The sequence below is a fragment of the Agrilus planipennis genome, unplaced genomic scaffold, assembly GCF_000699045.2.
Source record: "Agrilus planipennis isolate EAB-ADULT unplaced genomic scaffold, Apla_2.0 scaffold154, whole genome shotgun sequence".
NCBI lineage: Eukaryota > Metazoa > Arthropoda > Insecta > Coleoptera > Buprestidae > Agrilus > Agrilus planipennis.
The window spans coordinates 590,929-614,290 of NW_020439244.1; the positions used below are offsets into that span (position 1 = coordinate 590,929).

A 23,362-nucleotide genomic window follows, 5' to 3' on the forward strand; every position below is an offset into this window, starting at 1 on the left:
ATATATATTTATATAAACACTAAGTTGCCAAGGTTTTTCACGTCACATCAAATGACAAATAGAAAAAAAATACCTAAAAAGAAATCAAAATCGTTCGTATGAAACTTTTTCTGTTCAACCCGAAATGCGCCATGGAGTTTCTTTTGTCCTGGTCCTCTTCGTAGTCCTTTTTGCAGTGGACGATTCTTTAGCCAGTATTTTGGGTAAGCGATTAAAGCATAATCACTCAAATCTATCTGTAATTCCTCGTTAATTCGTTAAAACAGAACAATACATCCTCAAAGATGGCAGAGAGCAATGCGAAGAGTTAAAACCGTACTGTCCGCCACCGAAACCGAAAGGAAAACCCAAAAAGAAAAAACCACCGCCTCCGAAAGTCAAGGCAAAGAAGAAGTGCAAGAGACAATACAGGTTGCGAACCTCAAAAAACAGATGTCCGTTTGTTAAGAGACCGTCTTGCAGAAAACCGTCTACAGCCAAAAAAGTAGCACCAGACCAGTGTCCCAAATTGCAAAATAAGGTAATAGTAGACCAAGGCGTCAAGAACACTAAAGTGCAAAGTCAAGCCCAATGCACTCCCCTGATCCTCCAGAAAGGTTCCAGAGATCTTTCAATACTTGTCAAGGAAATAACAACTGAAAGTGACAGATCAATTCATAGTCCCACGAGTACTCCCCAATCTCGACAAATCTTATGTCGGGACCGTGAAGAAAAATCAATTAGCACTGGAAGACCGATTCATTGTCCCACGAATACTCCCCAATCTCGACAAATCTCATGTCGGGACCGTGAAGAAAAATCAAGTAGCAGTGGAAGACCGATTCATTGTCCCTCGAATACTTTGAAACGAAATACTGCTCCACAAATGTCATGCGGGGGCTGTGAGAGAAAAACAATTAGAAAAATCGAGTGTCCAGCAGAATTACCAAAGATAAAAAAACCTTGTGGAGTACCCAAGGAAAGAACCGTCGGTGTGCCAAAATGTGAAAGCAGCAAAATGGGTTTGGCCACCACACCTTGTAACAAGAAAAATCTTTATAAAGAAGACGTTATTTCAAACAAGCCAAAATGTATAAAGTGTCCAGCTGAGCTGGCCAGGGAAAGGGCAAGAATTCCCTCTACAACTTGTGGAATCAACTGCGATAACACGAGAAATTTGATCGACAAAACAGTGACAAGTACAATTTCTCCACATTTTGGACATCACGATCTAAATACTGGCTTTGTTGGACCGAGCAAGAAGCAGATAAATTGTAACAATGCCGTTTTGGAAGTTAAGGTGCCGACGATGACGCAAATTGCTCGTATGGGGTGGAATCTGGTTACGTTTACCACCGACCAGTGCGTTAATATTTTCACGAAAATCCACGAATCTCGAGAAAGAAAACGAAACAGAATTTATTAATAGACACATATAATAAAAAATATTATTTAGGCCTTATTTATTTTTTAATTATTTTAACATCGTGCAAGTTTGATTACCCAATCTTGTTTTCTTTTGTTCTTCTAATTGTTGTTGTTTAAGCTTTTCTAAATAATTAGCGGGAATGTCGCCTAACAAACAGTCAACGATATTAACATTACATAAACATTGTTGAGATTCTGGTCCAGTACATCGGTCTCTTCTTCGTTTCCTCCCTGTTGGTTCGTTTCGATTACATCTTTGCTTTGGATTGCAATTTCTGTTTTTCTTTTCCGCAACTTTAGTGAATTTTGTATTGTCCAGTTCCTTGGGGGTTGCAGGATTTGGCAGAATTGAATTGACTGATACTTTGGGTCTATTATGCCCGATGTTATTTTTGGTTTCACCTATTGGAGAGGCTACAGCAAAAATGCACGACCGTTTCTGACCGTTTGAAGATCTCCTAGATTTTCTTGTACATTTCTTTCCTGTTTTTTGTCTAATTGTAGGAATAGTATTTGTTGAATTCGCCGTTTCAGTTATATTAGAACAATGTTTTGTGCTACTTTGAGTCAACTGAATCGTTAGTTGCGATTTATTGAAGCAATGATCGGTATAGGGTACTTCACTGGGTGTTATTATACCACAATTGCATCGTGATTTAAGTTTATCGATTCTCAATTGTATTGCACAGTTTCTCTTCGGTTTTTTAATTTTCTTTTTCGTCGACACGCATTTCTTTTTCTTCTTGGTTTCGGGCTTCTCATTTTGCAATCGTTTTTTTTTCTTTTTGACCTCGAGCTTGCACTTTTTCTGTTCTTCGGTTTCCCGTAACCGTTTCTGGTTGCATATGGCGGCGCTGTCTATCGAATGCTGTTGTTTCTTTTTAATCTCATCGTCATCGTCAATTAGCTGCGGACAATTGTTTTTCTTGATTTCTGGCTTATCTGATGAATAATTGATATTGGATATTCAATATAACTCTTAAGATTAAAGAATTTAAACCTACCTGCAGTTATACAGTGGCTTTCTGCGTTGGCCAGTGTCCAAATTGCAAGGACAATGATAGAACAAAAAACATATTTGTACATTGTCGTTTGTGACCTGATGGCATCTTTGAATTACACGTGAAATTTCGAACGATTTGACCGAACGATATCGATTAATATGTCAATGAGATCTGATTCCAAAAAAAATGACATTTCTACCCGTTGGAGTAGTTTTTTTTTTTGTATCACGCTCCGTTCCATTACATTTATGGCTTAGATTTAGGGATTATCGTGATTATATTGCCATGCATGTACGTTGTACCGTCGATAAATTGAAAAATAACATTTTTCGTTACGTAAACTGTTTCGCGATAATGAATTTCTTATCGGGTCCCTGCAAGTCTATACGGGGATTATCCTTACAACTTTACGACGAGTTCTATCGAGTCGTTTTCCTGTATGAAGTAACCTTTCACATCTTTTGTTTATGCTCCTTGTGGCTCTGATAAAGGGCTTAACTCCCAGAAAAGTATTAGGTAAACTTCAAAAATTGAATTGACGTTATTTATTGGGGAATTTGATCGCGAAAACGTCAACAGTTGTCATCATACATCATGAAAAATTTCAGTAACTAGCAATTATCCTCAGCAGGAAAATGCTGGAAGTGTTTTTGGAACTGGGGCTTATTTTGGTTCTCTTTTATTGCCTCACTCTCGCTACCGTAAACGAAGGTGAATAACAACGGCAAACTTTCGTAAAATTAATTTTTAACTAGTGTATTCCATAGATAATAGAAGGATTTTAGACAGAAAAGGAGAACAAGTCCGGAAAAGAAGCGGAAAGACGAAAAATAACGAAAAAAAGTTGAATTCGACATCGTCAAGGAGTTACCATCATACCGAAGATAGTATAGCGATCAAAAGACAAAAGAAACCATTTATTTTGCCTTACGAAGACTTGTTCAAAAGCTTCTCTTCCAAAACTGAAGAACCAAATAAAGTACGCGATGCATTTCACAAGTTTAGTAAATATCCGTTGTTGGATTTGAATCGTCAGATTCGTAATCGTGAAAAATCAGTTGGAACTTCACACATACAAACCACAGAAAAGACTACAAGTACTGACAACAATAAGTGTACAAAATCTGGAACTCAAACTTCATTCCAGTGTTTGAACTTTGAGAGTCGGCATCTACCAGTGGAATCTACGAAAATCAAAAGAGATTGGGTCAATACCAGGTCATACTGTGGAAAGACAACAATAGGAGACAGAAGAATTGAAGAAAAAGAATCCTCAATAACCTTTACCCCTTCGTTTCACGATAGACTGGAACGACAACTCGTGGACCTGATCCAAAAGTATTGGGACCAGTGTGTTGTGGAAAGAAACAATAGAAACAGGAGCCATTCAACACCGCAAATAGTAAATTCCAAATCGTTTTCACAATTCAACACGGTATTATCGGACCATCATAAGCTTGACAGTATTCAGTCCATTCACATGAAACCATATAAAGGGATTTGGAGCAATTTATTGGAAGACGTAACGGTGCTGGATTGTAACAGTTCTTTCTCCCAAATAATCTTAAACAGCCACCGCGAGGATATGAAGAAATCGTTTAATATCTCAACAGAAGAAGAAAATGAAGAAGCAGTTAATTGTGAGGATCTTGAGTCACCCAAAACCGAACACAAACCCGCCAAAACGAGGCAAATTAAATCAATAAAGAGTTTACTTAAGAAAGAATTGGAAGAAATCCTCAGTGCCGATGAAGATAAAAGTAAGTCCCCAAAAATCTTAGAAAATTGTCGTAACCCCTCAAACGTCTACGTTAATCAACGAGTAGAACTAAGGACATCTTTGGACAAGTCCATTCAACAAAAACTTTTAGAAGTTCGACTTTCACAAATGGACCCTCAAAACCACAAACCTCTAGATGAAGGCATACTTAGGACAACGTCATACCAAGCTCTGGTAGATAATTTGCAGTTTATGGCTAACTTCATCCAAAAAAACTGCTCGATCCATAACGAGCCAGTCTTCGACTGCTTTGAAGCCCTAAACGTTTCGCGATCGAGGTTTTTACTCAATCGTCAACTGATAAACGCTTTAAGAAGTAAAGTGTCACACTCTTCCAATTGTTTGGAAAACGGGGATGAAAATGGTAAAGACGCACACGTGGTTGTTTTAAATGAATTGGGAAATACGTAATGATATGTAAAAAATAATTACAAGATTTGAAATCATTTTTTCGATTTTTTATTTACCCACTACAAACTACCTCAAGTTAATGAGGGAAAAATTGTTGCTGTTGTCACCCCCCCCCCCGGGAATCGAACCNATTAGAAGAAGTGGCCGATTTTAGGTATCTAGGGAGTCAGATAAGTCAGGACGGAAGGAGTAGTAGGGATATAAAGCAGAGGATAGCGCAGGGTCGTGTCGCCTTCAATAAAAAGAAGTCACTTCTATGCTCGCAAACGATTAATTTAGAAATTAGGAAAAGGTTGTTAAATGTGTATGTTTGGAGCATGGTGTTGTACGGGTGCGAAACATGGACAGTGGGCGCGTTGGAAAAGAAACGGTTAGAAGCCTTCGAAATGTGGTGTTACAGGCGGATGATGAGGATACCGTAGATAGAGAAGGTTAGAAATGAAGAGGTATTAGATAGAATAGGAAAACAGACAATTCTAGGGAAGTCAATAAGAAATAGGCGAGATAGGTTGGTAGGACACCTTCTCAGGCATGAAGGTCTAGTCAGAGACATATTAGAGGCAGAAACAGGAGTTAAGAGGGGTAGAAGTAGACTTAGTATAGATTACTGTTCGCAAATAGTTAAGGATATGGGTTGCTCTGGTTTTAGACCGAGCGGCATGGCCTAGAGGTTTAGACCATTGTATAGCATTCGGGAGGATGACGGTTCGATTCCAGGTCCGTCTGCCTTGGTGCAAGTTTTTCTGTGGTTTCCTTGGATCACTTAGTAGAGTAGAGCAGTAATATTCCACAGATAATCATTCATTCTCATCTGTCTTCATTTCGTCCGTCTCAACTTTCTCACCCGAACCACCACCCACCCATTCCCACGATTCCTGAAAGCAGGTTGAAGAGGGCCTTCCGCCCTACCTTCCGGCGTAGTCCGGAGGGACTGCCCGCCCACCACCATTATTGGCTGGTGGGAATGAAACACCCAAAAGTTTTTTTTTCTAGTTTTAGGGAAATGCTATTATTTCAGGATAGGAAAGAGTGGAGGTGCGTGTCCAACCAGTCTTAAGACTTATGATGATAATGATGAATATACATTTTAGAATGTGCTTTTTATTTGACAATCTAAAACACAATGTCAAAATGACATGCTTTCAGTTTAAGAATTTCCTAAATTAATAATGTTATCAGTATCTATCAATTAGTGCTAAAAAAAAAAATGATCGAAGTTTTGGTCGAACTATTAATGACATTCTTAATAGTTCACGCGATCGCCAGAGCCCTTATACATGGAACTAAACAAGGTAATTTTCTGACATGTAGTATATTTAACATGAATACATATATATGACTTTTATAAAATCCAGGAAAACGGAACGAACTTTCCGTTATTTTCCCTGCAAGAAAGGAAAAAGTATGTCCAGAGATTAAGGCGATAAAACGAAATAAAAATATGGCGCTAGACGAAGGGGGTTACCTATATAGGTGTATCGGAAAACCAGCAGACGTAGATACAGTGGAGCATCCATCAGGTTTTGCAGAAATGTTGGTACGAAAAAGGAAACGTCAACAAAGGGTCTTCAGATGATTCTTCAATAAATAAGAATGAACGCAGTGAATATTTTAAATAAAAATTAATTTACAAGGTTCTAGCAACGCGATGTGTCCCATTTTTTTGTGCATTATTTATGTACACATGTATATTTGCTTTGAAAAGTCATCGTGTGACACAACAGTATCGGAATTGGTAACTTTACACTGCCATGAATTAAAATCGAGGACAGCCGAAATAAATGAGCTGCTGCTAATAACGAAACAAAAGACAAGAAAAAAAATAAATGAAAAACGAAACGCTTTGTTTCTAATTTGGTAAATTACGGAGTGTACCGTCTGTTTTTCAGTGGCGCATTCTGTTTGAATGCGGCAGATTTTGACAATTTCACGTGGCCGATGTTCTTTCATTAAAACCAGTAGTGGTACGGACAAAGCAAAGAACAAAGCACGTCGGAAAAAATTTTAAAATAGCTCCCTCATTCTAACAACGACGCTCTCCTCTTCGGCTTTTGTTGCATCGTCGTTCTTCTTCTTTTTTTTTTTTTCTTTCTTTCATTCGTTCGTTCTGTTTTATTCTTTCGCGTTAACGGGGAAGTATCTCCGTTCTCATCGAGTTTCATTTAAGAAATGACGCCAAGGAATTTTTCTAGATCTCTGGCACTGACGCATTAAATTCATTAAATTAATTGGTCGCGTAATAACGAAACCAAAAACTGTTCTCTAATAACACGACACGTTTGATGCAGTAAATTTAAGCGTGACTTCGTCGGTTCTAATAAGGGTAGTAAACGATACGGTGGTTTTAGTTTCCAAATGGTAATTTTGAAGAAGTTTATTTCAAAAAAAGAAAATTATTGTTTCGAGATGGACTATTTGAGGTTTTTACAGAAATTAATAGAGAAAACTAAATTTTTATGACAACGCAAAAATTACTATTTTCGATGTAATTTGTCGTAGAAATAGTAGATTTTATTAGGTAACTTGTAACAATCTCAATTTTGACATGTTTTTTAAAAAATTATTTCAAGTTTCTTAATTATTACAATTCAGTTTGTAATATCAACTAAAATTCCTAGTAAATTTATTTCTGCTGGGATTTTATTTTTACAAATTCGGGTCCAAATTGTAATTTTTATTATTTCCGCTTGCTAAACAACGGGATAGTGGGATAAATTCCAAATATCGCTTTAATATTTAAGTAAATTTTCCTTTTTCGTTTTCTCTATGGGATGTTAGGGGAGATCTATTCCATGGTTAGTTATTCCATCAGGGGGCGTCAAAGTTGATCAATATTGATTTGTAGATAATTCCTGGCCGATTTGGATGATTAATAAATCGATTCCTAGTGCACATTACATGTTTATAATTAATAAAAATATCAAAAGATTTATAATCTTTGAAACTATTGAAAGTACTGATATGTCAAAATGGATATAGCGTATTTATAAAAAATTCGATGGACTGACTTTGACATTACGAAAAGTTGACTGAACTTTCAACGTAATCCTCCTTCTCGCTGCTGACGCTTAATCTCTTTAGAAGTATACGAGACGCAGGATTTCATATTTAAATGTGGCCCCCCTTTCGGAATATAAAACGCACCCCTCAGTTCGTTTTTATTATTTCGTAAACTCGAAGAAAACTAATATGCTGCACACATACACGACGCATACACGTATGTTTGTAGCTACATGTGCTTGTAGAGGGTCCACCGTTTGGTTGTTAACCGAAAATAATAGACTTTCAGAGTTACCGCACTAAGCATGGAAAGCAATAAAAAATTTTACTGCTATTTTCGTTAAGCCGACACACATCTGAGATTTGGAGTTTAATGATCTCCAGTACACGGGGGTTATGGGATATTTATTGTTCGGCTGCGTCTGTAACACCGAGATTGCCCATTACCCCTGTCTCTTACTTCCCCATGAACAAATTGAGTTCTTACCTTTATTTATTGCTAGTTCACGACCGCTCATATATGTTGACTGCCGATTATTCCAGTTTGAAGGAAAAAATACCTACTTATTAACTAGCGATTTTTCCGGGTACCAGATTACCATGTGCCCGGCATGGTACTCGACAATACTAGTAGGGTTAATGGTTCATGTCTTCGTTCTGATGGACTTTGTATCAAAAACCACCGTCACCAAGGTCCCAAACCCGTTCAAAAAGTCGTTTAAATGCTAAACAAATGAATTTTTAATTCTTGGTTGAACGATTTTCAACGAGAAGGTTGAATTGAAATTATCCAGCACTTGGCATCATTATCTGGTACCAACCCGGATCCTAAAAAAAAATAACGGTATAGGGTGTCTTTAAGGGCTTGTGGCAAATTTGAAGTGTGAAGTTTCATTTAAATAAATGCATTATTTTTTTAATATCTTTATCACAGGAGTACCATACTACATTCTTGGACCCAATGATGTCAATTTTATAAGTTTACCTTTTAATTTAAGTAGCTTCTACCCCCAGAGATCGTTGTAACTACTTAACCTCTAAAAAGTGAAAACAAAACACTGTGTCTTGGTTCAAATGTTATTAAATTTTATCGTATCAACTTATCATATTTCACTAACATACCTATGTATTATTGGGTACATTTCTAATAAAGAATTTTTGTTAATTAATTTTAAATCGTGACACGGCAAAATTTTTGTAGGTACCCTACCTTTCGCAATTCCGTATTTGGAAACGTTTTCCTTTTTATCAACAACATCTTTGTTTGCAGTGGTTAAATAATTACCTGTGTAGGTATGTATTTATCGACAATGCCATTTCGTAATTTCTAAACGGTAATAATACATAATAAAACATACCGTAAGTACCTGTTTGTTTTATGGTTTCTACGTTCTAAAAATAAATTACGATAGCTCATGGCGATTTTATCAGCGAAATTCGATTCCTAAAAATATCACCCGAGCGCATTTTTTTCAATGATTTAATTACAATGACTCATACTTCATCGGCGGAAATACAGATGTTACGTAATATAAAAATATGCGAGTTCTGTATTGCAATAGCAATCATGGCGAAAAATAAATGAAACTGAAACAATTGCCAATCCAAACAAATGCTTGCAACAATCTAGATAGGTACAGAACCTCTAAAAGAAATCATTTTGGATTTTTTTGTGGAAATTTAAGCATTTACCTACAAATGTACTTATATGTAATTGAAAAAAAAAACGGTAATTAAAAGGAGGTGTCGCGTAATTGTTTGCTATTCTACCTTTCAGCGTACAAAGGTTAACTAATTAAGTTTTGATGTCATCGTAATTGAAAAATCTGTTACTGCACCTGTTGAACAATCCTATCGACGACTGCCAAAAGGTCAACGGCTGTAATCAACCTTCTTGCAATTAAGCTTACGATTAGAATAGTAATTACCAACATAAACAAAACAGTTGCTTCTGGTTTCTGTTTTAATCCATAACCGGCGATGAAATCATTTGTTTATTATTTGAAATCATAGCAGTTAGAGGATAAATAGGGTAACTTTATATTCGTTTTCCAATTACCCTACAGTCCCCTCCAATCTGATCGTAGAAGAAGAATCACATCGTGCCGTCTGCTGTAAGATATGGCGACCGCGTTTCGAAACAAAAGTTAAACAAAAAAAAACAAAAAAGAGAAGTTGATTCAACACAATAGATCAGCCAACTGGATTGTCGAGGTAATAAAAGTTAATGATCGCGGAACTTATTTAACTAACAAAATAACGGGCGATTCTGGGCCTGATAATCGACATGGTGGTCGTAAAAATGGAAGCAGTTCTATTTCGTAATCGGCGGTGTCTTTGATATCGACCGCTTTTCGTCGAAAGATTTATAATATTGTCCACACGCTGATCGAAAATCCGAGCCGGAAGAATTCAAATTTAATAAGAAAAAATTGAACAACGGCCCTCGTAAATCACGCGTCGCATCGGTCGGTTGGCATTTAAAACAAAAAAGAATCAACACGCAATCGACTGTTAAAATTTTGTTCGCATAAGAACATTTAGATTAGATACACATCATAATATCGAATCAACGTATTTTGCAACAGTAATAACTTGTGTGATACGATTAACTGATGTAAATGTATGATGATTTGTCACCCGATTCGTGGTTTATTTTTTATTGGTGTTCCTCGAAAAAAAATCCGAGAACAAAAGCACGACGAGATCTAGGAAAGTCGTTAAATTCGTGTGTGCTGAAAATGTATCGTATGTTTCACGGGCGCATAAACAAAACTAATAATTTTTATGTTCGCGAGAATACCGAAAAGTCACGTCCCACAATGTCGTAACTTTTTTCTTAAAAGCGGGATACGAATTTGACAAACAAAGAAACCGCTTGTCTTCAATAATTGTAAGCTATAAATTCGAGCGTTTTTTGTTTGTTATTGCCATACGAAATTAATTAGACATTTGAAGGACTTCAAGAAACAAAATCACAAAACACACGAATACTCCTAAACATAAGAAATCAGATTTGTACCTATTACATTGGATATGGGTCGCACAGACTTACGATATTAAAAAAAAAAGGTAAATTATGGAAAGAACATTAATAATTGAGCAATATTATTGATTATTTTTGCAATACGTAACGAATATTACAAAATAAACCGAGATAAAGTGAAAACTGTCAGACTGAGATTGTCAATACCAGTTTTGTACACATTTCAGCAGAGTTGTTAACAAACAAAATACAAAAGGTCTTATGAAAGGGTCATTGTTTTGCCGTCTCTTCCTGTCCACTGCACAACGGGTTCCCCGGTTCTTCCCCCATTTGGAGACGACGGACGCGTCCACGTCCGGAACTTCCGCTCGATCGGACAAGGGGGTCCGTCCATCCGTTTGTTCGCAATAGTATATTCCATCTCCGAATTCGTTTCCACCCGATGGAATACAATAATATTACGTAAATACACGCGGTTGCAACTTGCCGCACTTCTGGGTCAGTTCTGACTTAAATTATTCTCCTTGCGTACGACGACGCCGACGTCGGTACGATAACGACGAACGTCCCGACATGACGCCACACGCGTCTATGTATCTATCCATCTATCGGAGGGAGTCCATCTTCACAGCCGTTTCCACGTAAATGGGCAGATTCGGTACGTTGTATTGTGATCCAGAGAACGACAATGGTAATTGGATCACTTGATAGAACCCACTGGCGCATCGACGAAAGATAGGATTCAGGTCCGAAACGTTGATATTAGATTTAGGTACATATTTTGTTGATGAAAATGACTAAATAAAAATAACGGGAGGGATGACCTGGAGGTGCGTGTGTCTTGGGGATGAAATCATTGTCAGATTAATCGGTTTAAACATCTGCCCGGAAAGGTCGCATTTGTTAAGTCGTTTATCAGACGGGCTGTGGAAATTAAAAAAGGACGAGGCTCTTCGGGAACAGGGTTTGAAAGCGAAATGGTTATTGGGTCGTTGCCGTGCACCGTTACAAAGGAAATATAGATCAAAGTTATATCCTCGTTCATCCACGCACAAGTTCCAGTTTAGTTCTGCGATTCAATTATTGCCGCGAGGTCCCGAGGGAAAGCCACCTTGCGGAATGAATAGGAGCAGGAATACGGTATGCTCCACTCCGGAATTATTGATTAACGCACCAATGGATTCTCTCGCCTTTTAGGGAGGACGAGGGAATTGGAAACGAAGCTCTATGAATAGATATTGTGTGGTTAATGACGCAGCCTGCGAATTATTTTTCAACAGCTTCGATATTGTATTGAATTAATATTCTATCTTCTGCAGTTTACCTCGTTAATAATGAAGATAAATTGTTGCCCTCGCCGGGAATCGAACCTAATACCTTTTGCGCGACGCGCCAACGCTCTAACCGTTAAGCCACGAGAGGTGACAGTAATAACAGCGACAAAACTCGCCTATTAGGTTTGAGAAGAACTTTCTTCGTATGTACCTACAGCAAGAGGTTCTAGGTTTGATTCCCGGCGAGAGTACGGCAGCAGCAACAGTTTTTTCTCATTAATTGGGGTAATCTGTACATAGAATATTAATTATAACTACTTATTAGCCTCTATCAAGTAACGAAAATAATTTCTTCGTATCTTTCTTATTTGATATTGTATTTTTATTTTTCCCCATAAATTTTAGAGGTAAAATTATAAATACGACCGTCGAAAAGAAACTTTCTGAAACCCGCCCCTATAATTTATTAAGAGGGAAAGAAAACATCCTCTGACCGAAGAGTTTTGCAGCTAAGCGACCGGCTTCAACCCCCTCTTGTGTAGCATCCAATTTTATAAATGTACCTTGGACGTCCACCTTTCACCGCTATTGCAATCCTATTAAGGACCCTTCGGTAAACATCCCCGCCGTATATAAAAAAAAATCGGACGACTCTGATCGGCAACATGTTCAATAAACACCACGTCTCTCATCCCCTTATTTCCAAAAATACCTATTGCAAATTACTATGCGAAAATTGTGGATTTTCTAATATATGTATTCCTTCTTCAACCCCCGTGGCTGTTGCAATTTGTAGCAGATGCGTCGAGTAGCCGCGCTCTCCCTGTGACACACAAAACAGTAACCCCTTTCGCTTGCATCGATTGCCCCATCCCCCCGGTGTGCAAATGCAAGCTGCTGTCAGGTCTGCTCCGAAGCCAAACGACAACAATAGACAAAAAAAAAACAGTCGCACCGTTTTTCATATTCATTCAACAAAATTGGCAACAGTTTCGCGAAACTTTTCGTCCCGCGCAACCCCCTTCGGTGCCTTTTTTTTTTGTTCTCGATTCCAGTGAAGCAGCCGGGCGAGCGGATTCATCCCCCCGACCGGGGGCGAAGGTGACCTCATCTGCTTTCAACCCTTCCGTCCGATTGAAGTGCATGAATCAAACGGCATCATCAACGTGTACACGTAGCAAGCAAGCAAGAGTAACGCCCGGCTGCCGTTGGCGTCCCGACGCTTACGCTACCCTCTGTTGCTAGGCCGTCGGAAACGCACGTGGTGGTGGTGGTGGTGGTGGGGTTTCATCGTGCGGCCATTTTAACGCGATTTATTTACCTAAACCCGAGTCCTGTCCGAGATAACAACAATTTATTGACGATTAATGCGAAACTGAAGGACCCGCCCCTCTCACCCCTTCCGATTCACCCCAAACTATACAACAGGGTGAATTTTATAAATATTGGAAAATGAAAATTTTGAAAAGTACAACTTTTACTTTTACGTACTCTTCTTTCAGATAGTTGAATAGGGTTCTGTGTTGACTAGGGTTGATATTCAAATTAAAGACAAAAAAGTTAACCGTTTCGAATCTCGTTAAGGTCCAAACAAAATCCGTCTCGTTGGAAATCCCTCTTTTAATTCAATAAGGAACCGATACCTCTTTCTTCATTGTTAACTACAAATGACGGCGTCGTGATTTGACGGAGGAAAAAAAAGGGATAAAGGAAAAGAAGGCCAGAAAGCAGCAGGGGGTGGTCGTAGTTGAATAAAGAACCGAATTAGATTACGCTAACAAACCCCATGGCATTTCGACGATACGGCCGCGAGTATACCTACTCGCTTTTACTCCTTCTTTTAGTCCTGGAGAAACAATCGAGGAGAAGGAGCCCGCGCTTTTGTACATTCACAATGGATCTTGTTTGCCGTAATGAAGTTAAGGTCAACCCAATTAATTAGAAAGTAAAATTACATTTCCAATTCTTCAAGACTGATGGGCGGTGGGTATGAAGAATACTCGACGAGATTCTAATGAAGCTTTCCTGTTGAACTATGCCATTAAAATTCCTGTGGGATATTTAATTTACAACTGAAAATACTAAAGTCATTATTAAATCAAATTTTCAATCAAAAATAACTACATCTTTGTAAGCTTGAGAGTCTTTAAATTACAATAAACGTTGATCCAAATGAAACAATTTACAATTTGTAGCTACTGCGTTCCGCAGGGGTCCAAAGTGGTCCTCTTCTGTTGTTTCATTTTGTTTTAACTTTGATTGCTTTTTGTTTTAACTTCGGCTGCTTTTTGTTTTAACTTTGGTTGCTTTTTGTTTTAACTTCGGTTGCTTTTTGTTTTTACTTTGGTTGCTTTTTATTTTAAATTTGGTTGCTTTTTGTTTTCATGTTGTTCATGCAAGGTCGAGACAATTTTGTGGTATTCGGCAGGTATCACTTGTTTTGTTCTCTTTATTTAAGATTTTACTTAAAACAAATGGAACCATTTCGGACGAGTATTATTAGAAAATCGTCAGATGTTTCATTGTGTATGTCAAGAAGAGAAAATAAAAGTCCAAATTTTCCTCGGGGCACAAATGAATATTACTTTTCCGCTGACCTACTAGAGGGTGGTTTGGCTCTCTCTCTCACATTCCCCTAGCTGTTGATCTACAAATCTGACTGTCATAAAGCGAATGACGACATCGAACCCCTTTCATCACGGACGACAGGAAGTAATCGTACTACCCTACTTCTATTGCAACCCTTTTTCTGAGCACACTCATCCACCGAATGTGAGAGAGGGCGGCGCACAAAAAAGCACACTGACATACAAACAGACGAGGACTCCTTTCATGGTACGTTTTACGTATTGTAGGTACGTACCTAACGAGAAATGGGAATGGATTCGGATACTTAGACAGGTGCGGATTGGGAAAAAAGGGGCGGCCAAATATGCCAACGGGTTCATTACAATATGCAGGGATTTATTAACTAGGGATGAAGAAGGGTTGTTTATGGTAACAAAAAATATCAACATGCCAAAATAAATAGGTCATCTGTTCTTGTTGGTAAAGTTTATGGTGGATTTTGGTGTAAATTGGTCGTCCATCTTTCCGAGTCCAATGGTATATACTCATTATATTTACAAGGGTGTATAAACCAGAAATTACTACAGTAACAACCTTTCAATAGTTATTTAACTGTTTCAAGGGTTGAGGCAAGAAAACACATTATTAAAACCTTGCACCCCTTTATACATATACCTATAACTACCATAAAAATATTTTTAGTGGAACATGGATAGATTAGCTCTGGTCGATACATCGTTATTGATAGAGTGCGTTATAACAATTACGTTGATGGGTTGTTTATATTTTATGTCGAAATAGCGTGTTCGTTTACTATAAAAGTGAAATCGGAATTAGTTGTGATGGTACAGGTCAATAAGTTGGCTGATACACGAAAGGGGGTCCCCCCTAATGTGCCCGTTAAACAGCAAGTTTTACTTAATAGAATTCTTGTCGTGGAATATTGTGAAATATTGGTTGGGGGTTGAATTAATAGCAGAAAATTTGTTTCTTGCATCAGTTTAATGACAAAAGAGACACGTTTTGCTATCCATTAGCGTTTTGGGTGCGTTTCGTCCTCGATCATAACGAAAATCTTCAGGGCTCTTTCGATTTAGATAGATTATCCCAAAAGGATGAACATTATCATCATCAATCCACTCCTTACAATCATTTGTTCTAGTCTAATTTAATCTAGATCGTCCTTTGTCCTATTGTTTTATATTTGGAGCCGCCTCTGTACATGTTTATTATAATGTGAATTTTTCAATTATGGTTTTAATGAGTAAACGGTTGAAAATTAGCGAACGAACAACAAAAAACTTAATTAACCAAAATGATAATACGTTATTCAGTTAAATTGTCAATTTGTTTGACACCAAAGAGTACGTTTGACATCCCGAGAAGTTACTGTCCGAAAAGATTACTGTCCGGTCGATTAATTTAGTTTCTTAAGTGGCTTATAATTATGAGATTCGTTTGAAAAAAACCGTGCGCCATTTCCGTCTGTGTTTTTAATGGAATCACATTACTAATAAATTCAAGACCGATTCTTCCCGAATTGGATTACGTAATTGTTCCAATAATAATAATTAGAAAATTGGTCGGCGAAAGAACAAACGAAACCGAAAACAATTGACGAATTTCCTGAATCCACAAATTTATCGTGCGTTCGTAGTTTGCACCCTGTGCGGGCCTCTCGGCACCAGGAGCGTGTAGCAGCGAACCAGGACCCCTGGTACATATGTAAATGCTCCGTATGATGTCATAACAACAATAACAATAGAGCATCAACTATAAGAGCCGCTTATTATGAACAGTTGGTTCCAATTAGCGTTTCGGGAACTTTGTTCGCGGAACACCCTTCCAGATTTTTAATACGTTCCTTAAGGCGACTTCGTCGAGATGAGGTAATTTAGTCCCAAGCGCTCCCACTAAATGACCACGAGTTATGTCGAGTACGTATTATAGGAATACAATAAACAAAAGACGCTTGCAATAAGTTAAAACAAAGGAAGTTCTTTAGCGTTTTGTTTATTAACCAAATAGTAGGCTCTCCACAAGCATCCAGTATTCATTTTTTCTTTTTTTTTACGGGATGTTTTTGATGAAATTGCAATGCGCTCTAAATCAAACTAGAAAAATATAAAGCAATATGTGACAATTACCAAGACGGAACAATAAAATAATTTTCTTAGTTTTCGTTTACGACATATTTGCACTGGAGTTCCACAAGGACCAATATTAGTAAACTTTTTTGCTTCAAGTTCTCTTTTTAATGAAACTCAATTGTTATTGTATTTGAAAATTTCACGCGAATTTACCATCACCCGTTATGGTAATAGGTAAGACGCAGTTTTCTTGTCTTACCACGTGAGCTTCTTTGGCTGTGAGGGGTTGGAAAAGAATCAGCTGCTCGCGTGTCCTCAGGGCGACACGGTCCTACCCCGTGCCAAAAACACAAAGGCAAAGGGTTGCAGAAATAAATTATTACGCGTCCATTTAGTTTCCTTTGCATTGATTTCAGCACAATACCATCGTCGTACAACAATACAAATGTAGGTGGTGAAAATTTAGAACCCTTGCCCCGATAACACCCTAACACGAATAAATACATTCGAAAATTGTTTTAATCGAGATGGACACATTCAATTACTTCAAAACAAATGAAAAGATAAACGCTCAACTGTTTAACAAATGTTCTGTCAACGAATGGAAACAATTAGTAAAATGTTCTTCTGTTTCTTTTTCTTTTTTTTTATCATGTTTCATAACAATTGCATTTTTGAAAGTTTATAGCAGCGCAGTATTCAGCCTTAGGTGTTGACCCTTCTTCCAATTGAACAGAAAATACTATAGAGAATTCCAAGGCCTTTTTATTATGCAATATTTCGCAGCCCTTCACATCTGACTCACTTCTTGCGTTATTAAGAACCCTTTTGGTGACATCGTTCTTTTCATAATCGCAGTTAGGTGTAAATATTAGAAGACGAGAGCACGTATAAGAATGGTACGGGCAAAAAAGGGGGAAGGAATGCCTCCTGCTTTTCATCTTTTGAATCGGTTCCGTAGCTACTGACGACCAAAATATATAAATAACTACTCGCTCCTTAAAATGGAGGGCAAGGGAACTTTAGTCCATTCTTCTTCCTCTCTTTTTTCTGTCCTTTGTGCTACACAGGTCATGGAATTTTTAATAACATCCAGCACAAAAACATTCGTAGATGTAAATTCGTTCGTTGAAAGGGCTATTTGGAATTCGATAAATTCAATATGAAACGTGTGAAATATGTAGAAGAAGGAGATATTTAAAATTCAAATTAAAAAATTCACTGGTCCTAATAAATTGTAATTAATGAACTATAAACTGTATAAAAACAGGTATGTCTCTGTAAATCTAAAAGTTCAAAAGAACCGACTATCTACCATTTAGAATTCTTCAGCTACCGCAAGGGTTTTGTTTTCTAAGCAAATGCCTACGTATAACATTTGACGATCGCGACTTGCTTCTGTTCGAATCTGTGTAAAAAAATACAAAAAACAGAATCGCGCACATTGTGTTTTACCTTGAAGACGAGAGGAAGCCATTTAAATTACTGACAGGGAATGGAGCGTGCTGTAGAGGAAAAAACAAGGATCGACTAAATAACCCTGAATTCGTCCTAAACATGACCTTAGAACACCTGGGCTGAAGTGAATAGAGCCAGTTGCTCGCTCAAATTCATAATGCATATAACTCTTTCTCCTTCCTACCTTGTGCCACATCTTGATCCTCTTTTTTCCTTTCAAGGACGCTTTGTCCTGATGTGGGTCAAACGTGTCTTAGCACTTCTCTCATTTCAAAAACGAAGGGGAGCATGTATGTAAATGGGCAGTAAGTAGTTCCTGGTGACACATACATACATTGACATAAGTACTTGGGCACACATTGTCCTTCCTCGGGAACGAAGGGCAACAAACAACGCAGTTTATTTTTGACTATCGTAATAATAACGTAGATACTATATTTACATATTACACGAGTGTGTTTGTGTGCGATCGGGCACACGTGTGTGTGAACGGCTTATCGATTCGTCGACTAGCCGCTGGCGCCTTTCTTCATGTGCGCCGTATTTGTATATGTATGTGTCGTACCTGCGTTCTGGGAAAACAGTTGAACAGTTCAAAGAAAAAATAAACTATCCGGATGTTTCGAGAAGGTTCCCGAAAGTAAACAAAGTCAAAGGAGAAATAAATTGACCGTTGCAGAAGTGAATCGAGAAATAAATTGACAGTGATAGCAGTGAAATAAATAGCGCTGTGAATAGTGATATATGAACACTAGTGTAAATAAATGGAATAATTCATAACCTAAGTTTAGTAATAATTTAATAGTGTTTTTAAGTTCTTTAATAATTAATGTAAATAAATAGTTTTTGTCGTTATCAGCCTTAGAAGGTAATTTTGTTAAACCCACGAACATTACAGAAAATATGAAAATGATAAAGTTTCACATTTTTACTTTGTTTTCAATTAGTTTTAATTAATGACAACTGATTACGGAGCGCCTTTTTTTCAATTTATTAAGTGACATATAAAGGACGCTGAAAACCGTATTTCTTAATTAAGGCGCTCATAAAGCAAATAAATGATTATCCCCCGCATACAATGTACGAAGCCGTACGATGGCTAATTCATCGAAATTAAATTATAGTATACTTTAAGCGCGACGCACATCGTCACACAAAAAAAAAAAAAAACATCAAACTGGCTAAAATATGACCCATACAAACTTGCAACCCCTTTTTTCCCTTCAGAGGTTGAATTTTTTTAAAATGTCGAAGCATGTGTTTAATTTATTGTATCAGAGAGCGTTAAGACCATGTTTCAAGTAAATCTGATCACCCCATACAAACTTTTCACCCCGTACGGGTTGAATTTCGTAAAATCCTTCCTTATTCCTTGTAAATAAAGGAAATTAGTCATAGGTATAATGTCACTGAAAAGTTTATTAACTTTTTAAAGAATTATGTTGATTTTATTCAAACATCAAAAACCACCCTTCCCAGGGACGTAAACAAGAATTAAAGGTACCAACGTGCTTTTCCGTTTTTCCTAATGGCATTTTCTTAATTACCGCAATAATTAAAAAACTAATGGATTTTTTCGATCGACCGAATTTTTAATTATCTACCAATTGCAAAGCAACGAGCTTTGGTTTACGTAGAACATCATGACACAAAACAAAAAAACATCAAACTGACTAATATATGACATAAAATATGAGATGGGCACATTCAATTACTTCAAAACAAACGAAAAGATACACGCTCAACTGTTTAACAAATGTTCTATCAACGAATGGAAACAATTAGTAAAATGTTCTTTTGTTTCTTCTTCTTTTTTTTTATGATGTTTCACAACAATTGCATTTTTTAAAGTGTTTTTTTTTTAATGTCACTGAAAAGTCTATTAACTTTTTAAAGAATTATGTTGATTTTATTCGAACATCAAAAACCGCCCTTCCCAGGGAAGTAAACAAGAATCAAAGGTACCAACGTGCTTTTTCGTTTTTCCTAATGGCATTTTCTTAATTACCGCAATAATTAAAAAACTAATGGATTTTTTTCGATCGACCGAATTTTTAATTACCAATTGCAAAGCGACGAGCTTTGGTTTACGTATTAGAACTGACTACTACCGTTCGCAATAAATTATTATTAAAGAGCTTTTTCTCTGCACCGAATCGTTGGGACGGACGTACCAAGCAGATTGAAATTGCAAAGAAGTCTTCTCCAACAACCGCCACCCCTTGCGTCTCTCCACCGTCCGTTTTAATTATCGGAAGTCTCTTGTATAAGGCGAATCGAATCTAACGATAACAGAAGAGAATCCGTCCGAAAAAAAAAATAAAACCGGATGATTAACTCACGCGGATTTTTAAATCCTAACCGTTCATTCTTTAAGCGAGAAATAAGGGGACGAATCCGATGAATTGTCTGCAAAAGATGTGCATTCAATTTCCAAGCCATTTTCAACTTTGCTTCCCAGTAATTAATTGCATTATTTATTTAAAGAATTTGAATCGCGTTCACGCAACAGCTCTGATGTAACCGCTTAATTAATAAATCAATTAATCAAATTTATAATTTTATTGTGGATGATGATATATAGATATATAATTAATTTCATATATGACATTTCTAATAGTGGTACAAATTACCCTGTAACGGATAAAAATTAAATGAATTTTCACTATTAACCTCTATTAAAAGTTTCCTGAAGTATATTACATGATATTAATGTGAAATTGGTGACCTTATAACTAAGTATTGTCGTTATTGCTTACTGTCACCTCTCGTGGCTCAGTCGTTAGAGCGTTGGTGCATAAAACCAAAGGTCCGGGGTTCGATCCCCGACGAGGCCGTGATAGCAACAGCAGTTTTTCTTCATTAATTTAAGGTAATTCCTGGTGGATAAAAGTTTACCTTATGAATTGTTGAAATTCTATTTCAGTAAATTAAAATCTAAATAAGATTATGTTAAACACAGAATTTACTACTAAATATTAAATATTATCCACACTGCGTACTTCACAGTATCCTATCGAACTATAGATTATAAAATATGTATATGTGTATATACTTCTATAATAATAAATAACGTAAAAGTTTTAAATAGTACATATAAAATTGATTTATTTGTTGTTTCCAGTTTTCACCATTAACGACTTGACCTCGATCTTTTAATTTTTTTTTTATTTTGTCCAATTAACTGGTCTCCGAATATAGTAATTAATGTTCCAAACTAACTGGAACTGGCCAATTTTAAAATAATGCGAAAATTATCGTTTTCGTGTAGCGGCTTCTCATTTAATAAGCATATATATCGAAATTGTCAATTTGCTCTGTCCTTATTTTTATTTATTTCTGCCATTACTCTTTCCAATTTGTCATTGTTCGAAAACGTCGCGTACATCTATCAGTATAAACGAATAAATCTTTGGATTATTAAATGCATATAGAGAAATCCATCAAGTTTTGTGTCGCTTTTGCGATGGCTTTGTTCTGAAATTACCTCGTTCCCCGTAAAAAATCGTCCTGTAATTTCGCAAATGCGGGGATTTCCAGGGTGAATAATCGTATGCGTTCTTTGCTTATCGCGTTTTGCGTCGACAAAGTCGAAATTTAAGCGCAATCGATGAACAGGCAGGGTGCGTGAAATATGTTTTCAATAACAGTGGGAGAAGTGCATTGTACAAAAAAAAACGCCATCAAGTAAATATACATACGTCAGAACAAAATGCGTGCATCTAATATGAAGGGTAAGGTATATAAATGTAGCTTCCTCTCAGGAATTTCCAGATTTTTCAGACTATTAGCTGCCCCACGTACAGTATTCCAAAAGAAAAATTACGGCAATATAAAATGTAATGTAGAGGTAGTTCAAAATCTCATGAACCATGACCTTGGGTTTCGCACAACTGCACCTATTTATTGATACCTCTTTCCCATTAAAAAACAGTGGTCGCCTGGTCGTATCGTTCATATGGTTTACAGTATACTCAATGTTTTTGAAGTGTACAATAAAGTCTGTCCCTCGCTTATTTCGGGGCCCACGACATTTAAAAGTACCTCTACAATATTTACTTGTATCTAGATGTACCTACATACTTATTTTTAAGGGAATGCTATGCTAAAAGTATTTGAATATGCTAAGTGATATTTATATTGATTTGATGTTTATGAAATAGGCACTTGTATGTCTATATTTTACTAATGTTGACGTTTGTCAATTGTTTCACATCAAAATTGGCCACCAATAATAATAACAACAAGATAAACAAATACATTGTAATAATGCTAAAAATGTTTCAAATTGAGTGATACTAATTCAAGAGATACTGGATAAAAGTGATATTAATTTTAAAAAATCTCATCGACATTTTACTTGTAGGTAATACGATAATCAGTCCACTTAAATCGAGGTTAAATTCAAACCACTAAAGACATGCTCGCTAATACCGCCTGTCATTGTCATCAGTCTCCTAGAGACTCAATAATCCTCCTTCTTTAATTTCCTCGTCTGTAACACCTGATGCGCTTTTGTTTTCCTTTCGCAAACACACCATCGCACGGCTTCTTTTTCACGCTTACAGGGTTTCCCCGGGACTCCCGCCTAATTTTCTCATTTTCCGAGACCGTCTCTTCTCGTGACGAAAAAGAATTTAACAATTTCAGCTTCTCATTGACGAAACGTCAATATCGTAACGGGGGGGTTACTAAAAATAATTTCTTTTGCAGAAACCCGCGAGATATTTTACTTTCTCGTCAATGTAGATGTAGATGTAGTTTGAATTTCCATATTTAAAATCTAAAATTGTTACACATGTTTTCCGAAAACGACGCCGATGCCGGAAGGAGGAGGGCGCCCCGACGCTTCACCTTCCGAACAAAGAAAAACAAATTGCTCCCGTTAAGATGCAAATGCGTCGCCTGTTTTGAATTTGTTTTGAATAAATTACGACGTGAATTAAGCGACATAAGAAACAATAGAGCGGATGCGGGAGGAAAACGGATTTTCCGGGACGTAGCAATACGTATTTCCCGATGCCCTTCTTACTCCTCTGATAATAATTAAGAGATAAAGTAATCGAGGTGAAGGGAGCGATTGCACAACGCTGATAACAGCGACAGAGAGAACAAGGCGTCTTCAGATCGGTTTCTTTGTAACTACGTAAAAAGATGCTGTGCTACTGCTAATTAGTAGAAAGCCGTTGAGATAAAGATTAAACGATGTCAGCGAAAATGAGATCGGGATTGTAATGTGACGATACTGCCGACGAAATCAATTAAAAAATACTTAAGATTTTATCTATCTTCATAAAATAACAAAAGAGGCTTCTAGCAAAATCAATATAAATAATACTGGTAAATGTCCAGATGATGCCCCCCCCCCCCGAAGAGGGTGGCGG

General features: G+C 37.1%; 4 protein-coding genes across 4 annotated transcripts; 3 read left to right on the forward strand and 1 right to left on the reverse strand.

Annotated features, from left to right (window-relative positions):
• Positions 1–30: 30 nt before the first annotated feature.
• LOC108738548 lies at positions 31–1,486 on the forward strand. The gene is made up of 2 exons (XM_018472012.2): positions 31–203; positions 267–1,486. The coding sequence occupies exons 1-2, from the start codon at positions 125–127 to the stop codon at positions 1,403–1,405; spliced, it is 1,218 nt and encodes a 405-aa protein (XP_018327514.1). The 5' UTR covers positions 31–124; the 3' UTR covers positions 1,406–1,486.
• Positions 1,441–2,595, reverse strand: LOC108738549. Its single transcript, XM_018472013.1, has 2 exons — positions 2,412–2,595; positions 1,441–2,349 (listed from the first exon to the last, which is right to left on the reverse strand). The coding sequence occupies exons 1-2, from the start codon at positions 2,491–2,493 to the stop codon at positions 1,454–1,456; spliced, it is 978 nt and encodes a 325-aa protein (XP_018327515.1). The 5' UTR covers positions 2,494–2,595; the 3' UTR covers positions 1,441–1,453.
• A 366-nt stretch (positions 2,596–2,961) lies between these two features.
• On the forward strand, positions 2,962–4,602 carry LOC108738531. Its single transcript, XM_018471990.1, has 2 exons — positions 2,962–3,122; positions 3,179–4,602. Exons 1-2 carry the CDS (start codon positions 3,047–3,049, stop codon positions 4,600–4,602), a joined length of 1,500 nt encoding a protein of 499 aa, XP_018327492.1. The 5' UTR covers positions 2,962–3,046.
• Positions 4,603–5,736: 1,134 nt separating this feature from the next.
• LOC108738554 lies at positions 5,737–6,363 on the forward strand. The gene is made up of 2 exons (XM_018472018.1): positions 5,737–5,894; positions 5,958–6,363. Exons 1-2 carry the CDS (start codon positions 5,810–5,812, stop codon positions 6,176–6,178), a joined length of 306 nt encoding a protein of 101 aa, XP_018327520.1. The 5' UTR covers positions 5,737–5,809; the 3' UTR covers positions 6,179–6,363.
• Positions 6,364–23,362: the final 16,999 nt, after the last annotated feature.

Coding starts and splice junctions, on each gene's coding strand:
- LOC108738548 (XM_018472012.2), top strand. CDS start 125: ATGCGCCATGGAGTTTCTTTTGTCCTGGTCCTCTTCGTAGTCCTTTTT. Junction 204..266: donor TTCTTTAGCCAGTATTTTGG/GTAAGCGATTAA, acceptor TCGTTAAAACAG/AACAATACATCCTCAAAGAT.
- LOC108738554 (XM_018472018.1), top strand. CDS start 5,810: ATGATCGAAGTTTTGGTCGAACTATTAATGACATTCTTAATAGTTCAC. Junction 5,895..5,957: donor TATACATGGAACTAAACAAG/GTAATTTTCTGA, acceptor TATAAAATCCAG/GAAAACGGAACGAACTTTCC.
- LOC108738549 (XM_018472013.1), bottom strand. CDS start 2,493: ATGTACAAATATGTTTTTTGTTCTATCATTGTCCTTGCAATTTGGACA. Junction 2,350..2,411: donor AAGCCACTGTATAACTGCAG/GTAGGTTTAAAT, acceptor ATTATTCATCAG/ATAAGCCAGAAATCAAGAAA.
- LOC108738531 (XM_018471990.1), top strand. CDS start 3,047: ATGCTGGAAGTGTTTTTGGAACTGGGGCTTATTTTGGTTCTCTTTTAT. Junction 3,123..3,178: donor TCTCGCTACCGTAAACGAAG/GTGAATAACAAC, acceptor TGTATTCCATAG/ATAATAGAAGGATTTTAGAC.